General features: G+C 60.4%; 1 protein-coding gene across 1 annotated transcript; it reads right to left on the bottom strand.

Moving 5' to 3' along the window:
• Positions 1-948: 948 nt before the first annotated feature.
• LOC109770384 (uncharacterized) lies at positions 949-3,493 on the bottom strand. Its single transcript, XM_020329086.1, has 3 exons — positions 2,897-3,493; positions 2,138-2,266; positions 949-1,023 (listed from the first exon to the last, which is right to left on the bottom strand). Exons 1-3 carry the CDS (start codon positions 3,491-3,493, stop codon positions 949-951), a joined length of 801 nt encoding a protein of 266 aa, XP_020184675.1.
• Between the last annotated feature and the right edge of the window lie 348 nt (positions 3,494-3,841).

Genomic DNA, 3,841 nt, shown 5'->3' with positions numbered 1-3,841 from the left:
TGCTGCATGCAAAAAGAGTCATGATTACCTGTGATTGTGGGGGTGGACGGTTGGCGTCCTCTGGGCTATAAATGTGGAGGGGCGCAAGCCCCCGTTTGCACATCTCCTCTCTCCCCTCCTGCTTCTTCTTCCTCTGTCCTCTAGCTGCTCGCCGTGTCCCATGGCGCCCACGAAGAGGTTTTCGGCCGCGGAAAAGGGGAAGGCTTGCCAGGAAGGGCCTGGCTCCCCTCCGCCCAAACATGGCCGAGGTCGTCCTCGCAAGCACCCCGCGACTCCTGCAGTGGCTCCCCATGGTCTCGGCGGTGGTCCTTCACGCGGTGATGGCCGCCCGGTGGGCGGGGGAAGGTGCGTCCTGGCTGCGCGGCCTCCCAGGCTGCGCTTTCACTCGGCAGAGGTGCTGCCGGAGTTTGTCGTGTGGTCGGCGGATCCGGCCGGCAACTGGCTTCAGCTTCCCTGCTTCTTCGCCAGCGAACTGCCGGCTGGTGCCCCTGGCGGGCTCTGGCTCCAGGCGGACTGCTGCTGCAGTAGGGCCTCCTCGGTTGCGGTGGAGATCTCCGTCGCCGGGAATGTGAACCTGGCCCGCGCCTGGGAGATGTTTGCCCGTGCGTGTGGCCTGGGCCGGCGGTGGACCCTCCACTTCAAGTTCGATGGCGACGCGACCCTCTACATGAGGGTGTTCGGAGAAGATGGCCGTCGTGCCGGGTGCTGCCCTGAAGACAACGACGGCGACGAGGTGCTGGGCCTTGGCGACGGCCGTGACGAAGGCGAGGGCGAGCCCCCTCCGGGCGGCGTCCGCAGCTCGCCGAGCTTCAGCGGCTCTTCCTCTGGTGACAGCTCCTCCAGCGGTGGCCGCGATCAGCCACCACATCGTCATGCCCGCTTCGAGGGTGGTAGCAGGTCGTCCCGCTGTCGCGCCTCGGTGAAGTGCGAGAAGGAGTCTGATTGAGGTCAGGAGGGCGGTGCGGATCCCTCCTCGTGAGCCGTCGCGGGGTGCGCCGCGTTCATTTTGTTTTTCTCTTTTTCCTGCATTGAGAGAGAGAGAGAAGTATGGAGCCCTGTGGGGGCGTGCAAGACCATTACCCTTAATTATCATGCTATTTCTACTATTCCCGTGCTATGTTATGGTGTTGCGGCTGTGTGCTTGCGCGTAGGAACAACTTAGCTCAGGAGGTTCGCTGCAGTTTTCGCCTCACGAGGTACCTGCCTGAGGCCTCACCGGGCATCTTAAGGCCTGCAAAAATCAGTCGGGAGGATAGCTTTCGAACCTTTGTCGCGAGGGAGGCCAGCTCAGGTCCTGCGTTTGCGTCGCGATGCCCATGGGGCATGGACCAGGAGGGGTGCTCCCGCTGTGAACTTGAGTGAGGGAGCCTCACTAAATTAGGCAAGAAGGTGCTCACGAGGGCGCCCGCGCAGCCCCTCGCGAGGCTTGCGAAAGAGAGAACGAGTCAGGCGAAAAACAAAGACAGAGAATCACGGGCAAGGGACGGCAAACAACACTAGAAGCAACTCCAATAAAGTTTCGAACAAGGGTGAACAAGCCAACAGCGGAAAGCAAATGAAAAGCCGCGTCCAGCACCTACTCTAGTCTTCGACGTCTTCTCAGTAGCGCGGAGCTAAGTGCTACCACTGGGCATGGGCGAGAGCCCCCGAGGCCCAAGGGCGGCACTCCGGAGACTCCGGGGCATGTACAACCCCAACTCATTATTACGTGAGTGTCAAGGGCGGCGAGCTTCACAGGCACTGGGCCTTCTTCACAGGCACTGGGCCTTTTCTTGGGGCGGCGAGCTTCACAGGCACCGGGCCTTCTTTATAGGCACTGGGCCCTTCTTCACAGGCACCGGGCCTTCTTTATAGGCGGTGGGCCCTTCTTCACAGGCACCGGGCCTTCTTTATAGGCGATGGGCCCTTCTTCACAGGCACCGGGCCTTCTTTACAGGCAGTGGGCCTCACTTCAAGGGTAGAACCTCCGGAGGTGCTGAATGTTCCACGCGTTCGGAATGGGCACCCCTTCCTGGGTCTCCAAGCGCGCGGCGCCAGGTCTGGAAACATGAACGACCTTGAACGGGCCCTCCCACATGGGCGAGAGCTTGTGCAGCCCTTCCCTAGAGAGCACCCGCCTGAGCACGAGGTCACCTACCTCGAGAGTCCTGGGGCGGATGTAGCGGCAGTGGTACCGCCGCAGCGCCTGCTGGTATCTTGCTGCTCGTAGCGCGGCCTCCAGACGGTGTTCCTCCCCCAGCACGAGGTCCATCCCCCGCATGGCATCCTGCTGCACTTCATCAAATGCCAGGACCCATGCGGAGCGACGCCTGACCTCGTGTGGGACGACCGCCTCTGCTCCATAGACGAGGAAGAACGGGGTCTCGCCAGTCGGCTTGGTGGCGGTAGCGCGGATGGACCATAGCACGGACTGGAGCTCGACGTACCAGCCCCTGTCGCAGGCCTCCAGCTTCTTCTAGAATGTCCTGGTTTTGAGGCCTTTCAGGACCTCTACGTTGGCGCGTTTAGCCTGGACGTTGCTCCGAGGGTGTGCCACCGAAGCATAGCATATCTGCATTCCAAGGTTAGCACAATTTGTTTTGAAGAGATTGCTGGTGAACTGCGAAGCGTTGTCGGTGATGATGCGATTAGGCACCCCGAATCGGCTCACGAGGCCCTTGATGAACTTGACTGCAGAGCCAGCTGGGATGGTGCGGACAGCTTGCACCTCTGCCCACTTGGTGAACTTGTCAATGGCGATGTAGAGGTAGCGATAGCCCCCTGGCGCCCGAGGAAACGGGCCCAAGATATCCAGCCCCCAGACTACGAACGGCCACGAGAGTGGGATGGTCTGCAGGCCCTGAGCTGGCTGATGAATCTGCTTGGCGTGGAATTGACAGGCTTCACAAGCCTTCACCAGCTCGATCGCGTCGTTGAGTGATGTAGGCCAATAAAACCCGCTGCGAAACGCCTTGCCGATGATGGTCCGTGATGACGAGTGATGCCCATAGTGTCCACCGTGAATGTCTGCTAGCAACTCCTTCCCCTGTTCCCTGGAGATGCAACACAGGGAAACATCGTTTCGCCGCTTCCGGTAGAGCTCTCCATCTTGGATGCAGTAGGCCGTGGCCTGCCGGGCCACGCGTTCCGCGTCCTCTTCTTTCTCTGGTAAAGTCACGTGCATCAAGTAATCCTTGAGCTCCACAGTCCAGCATCCCTCCTGAGGCTCCAGCGCCAGGAGAAAGCGTGCTCCTGAGGTCGGGCCACAGGCGGGAGCTCCTGAGGCAGGCGATTGTGGGAGTTCCTCTCGAGGTTGCGATGTGCTTGATAGTGACAGTGCTGCTGAGGGCTTGAAGAGTCGTTCCTCGAAAACGCCAGGCTCCTGAGTCTGCTGCCTTGATGCCCTCTTGGCGATGTCATCACCCTCTTGGTTGGTGCCGCGAGGCACATGCTGCAGCTCCAGCCCCAAAAACTGCTTTTCCATCTTGCACACCTCTGCAAGATACGCCTCCATGTGCTCGTCCTTGGGCTCGTACACTTTGTTGGAGAAGTTGACGAGGAGCTGTGAGTCACCCTTGATGATGAGGCGCTTCACCCCCAGTGTGGCCGCGGCCTTTAAGCCTGCTATGAGCCCCTCGTATTCTGCTATATTGTTGGAAACCTTCTCGCCCTGCTGGAAACATAGCTGCACGGCGTAATAGAGCTTGTCCTGAGTGGGGGATATAAGCACCGCGCCAGCCCCCGCGCCACGCTGCGAGAATGCTCCATCGAAGTGCATAACCCAGCCGTCTGGTGCCTCGCTTCCTAGGGAAAGCGACCGATCTTCGCCTGCCTCGAGCCCTGGCGCCTCTGTCCACTCTGC

This window comes from Aegilops tauschii, chromosome 4 (assembly GCF_002575655.3).
Source record: "Aegilops tauschii subsp. strangulata cultivar AL8/78 chromosome 4, Aet v6.0, whole genome shotgun sequence".
Classification (NCBI taxonomy): Eukaryota; Viridiplantae; Streptophyta; class Magnoliopsida; order Poales; family Poaceae; genus Aegilops; species Aegilops tauschii.
This window is presented reverse-complemented; position numbering and strand designations above follow the sequence as displayed.